At 32.3% G+C, this 1976-nt stretch overlaps 1 protein-coding gene across 1 annotated transcript in view; it reads left to right on the top strand.

Annotated features, from left to right (window-relative positions):
• HELRODRAFT_178552 (hypothetical protein) overlaps positions 1 to 232 on the top strand; it is a gene marked incomplete at both ends in the record, with an annotated part of 2566 nt that extends 2334 nt beyond the window's left edge. Inside the window, one exon of the mRNA XM_009026634.1 lies at positions 59 to 232. Within this exon, the coding sequence (XP_009024882.1) occupies positions 59 to 232 (174 nt within the window). The remainder of the gene's footprint in view (positions 1 to 58) is intronic.
• Positions 233 to 1976: the final 1744 nt, after the last annotated feature.

The raw sequence follows: 1976 nt of genomic DNA on the forward strand, positions 1-1976 counted from the left end.
GAAGAATTGGCTAGATACAAAGCTCTGAATGTTCCTGCCAACCACAAATCACTACTAGCTTACTGGCAAGACAATAGCAAAGACTTTATACTTCTTTCAAATGTTGCCAGACGAGTGTTATGCATCTCTGCCAGTTCAGCACAATCTGAAAGAGATTTCAGTTCAGTTGGTCGCACAGTCACAGATGCTCGATCCAGTCTGTCGGCACGAAAAGTTGAAGAACTGGAATTAATTAGATGGGGTTGTCGAGCTTCCGTAATAGATATTGATAAACTCTAGTGATCACTCAGTGTGGAACAGTGACTATAAATCGATGAAGAAAAAATAAGTAAAATATTAGTAACATTTGATTTTTAATTAATTTTCATGTTATTTTATTACACTTGCAGTGTGATTACTTCACCAGTGTGTTTTATTACACATATGATCTTGTATTTTTGAGTTCTGCTTTTTAAATATCATTTGTAAAAATTTGCCTGTTTGGTAAAATTGCGACTCGTGCAGATGGGTCGTGGGTTGGGTCGGGTCGGGTTGGGTTGAAAAGTTGCATTTTCAGGCGGTTGGGTTGGGATGGGTTGAGTTACGTGATGGGTTGGGTTGGGTCAGTAAAAATGGACCCATGTCCACCTCTGATATGGATAGATACAAGCGCGCACACAAACACACATATATATATTATATATATAGGCCATATGTGCTGGTAAAAGACCATAATTAATGCTGTAATTTATGAAATCTACCAAATTTCTGGCGTTGGATGGTTTCTCATTTCTCAATATTTCTAACCAAATTTGACATAAAACAATCAATATTTCTTGTCGTCAACGGCAATGAACATAGCTTTAAAACTACAGTCTGTGTAAAAACTACAAATAAAGGCATTTGCCTCAATGGAAAAAGCGAATGCACGGAGCGAATTAAAATCAGTACAACAAGAGCATTCGTCAACCGCACTTTCACTCACTTATCATCAACCGAAAAAAATGATGTAGAATTGGAAAAAATCCCGAATCTCTTAGTATACAATGGATACTGCACAGTAATGATAAAGGAAATAATTGAAAATAAATTACAACAACTTTAAATCCCACAACATAATAATCCAAACACAGGCATCATCTTTTATTATTGGAATCATATGAACACCAGTTACAAAACGGACAAATCCGTCTTAAAACAAGTCATTTATAAAAATGTCAAACCTAGTAACCCTTCCGACAAATTAAAACTAAGAATTTCTTATAAGAATGGAAAAACATCAAACCTTGTAATGAACAACAACTGCATCTTCAACATCTGTTAAATGAATTTTCATGTTCCCTTGACGGCTTCACACGTCAGAATGTTTCATTTATCGGAATAACTACAACATCGCTAACCAGACGTCTGACCATGCACAAAAGTGAAGGTTCTATAAAAACAAACTTGGAACACATATACAATTTTAAAAATAAAAGTAAAATCCTTGACAACAATACTAAAATAATATATATATATATATATATATATGGGTTCAGACTGTATATATATATATATATATATATATATATATATATATATAATTTGGTATGAGGTTCTCAGATAAACATGTTCGGTTGAAGATTACACCCCATTTTGCAGTTAGAAGTTTTTTAAATAAAATTTCAACGACACGAAGCTGTTTTGTTCCAACTTTATTAAACTGTGAAGTTTAGCTGACGGCCGTTTCGGCTAATGCCATCGTCGGAGCCTATAAATATAGGCTATATAGAAATTTTATTAATAATTTGAACAAATTGACTAATATTGATAAAATAATTGTTCGAATAATTGAAAATCTTAGTCACAAACTCAACAATGTAGAAAATGCGGTGATATTTCTCAATAACTGTATATACGACAGTCTGAACTCTTATATATATATATATATATATATATATATATACATACATATACATACATATATATATATATACATATATATATATATATATATA

Source organism: Helobdella robusta, assembly GCF_000326865.2.
Source record: "Helobdella robusta unplaced genomic scaffold HELROscaffold_48, whole genome shotgun sequence".
NCBI classification, from domain to species: Eukaryota; Metazoa; Annelida; class Clitellata; order Rhynchobdellida; family Glossiphoniidae; genus Helobdella; species Helobdella robusta.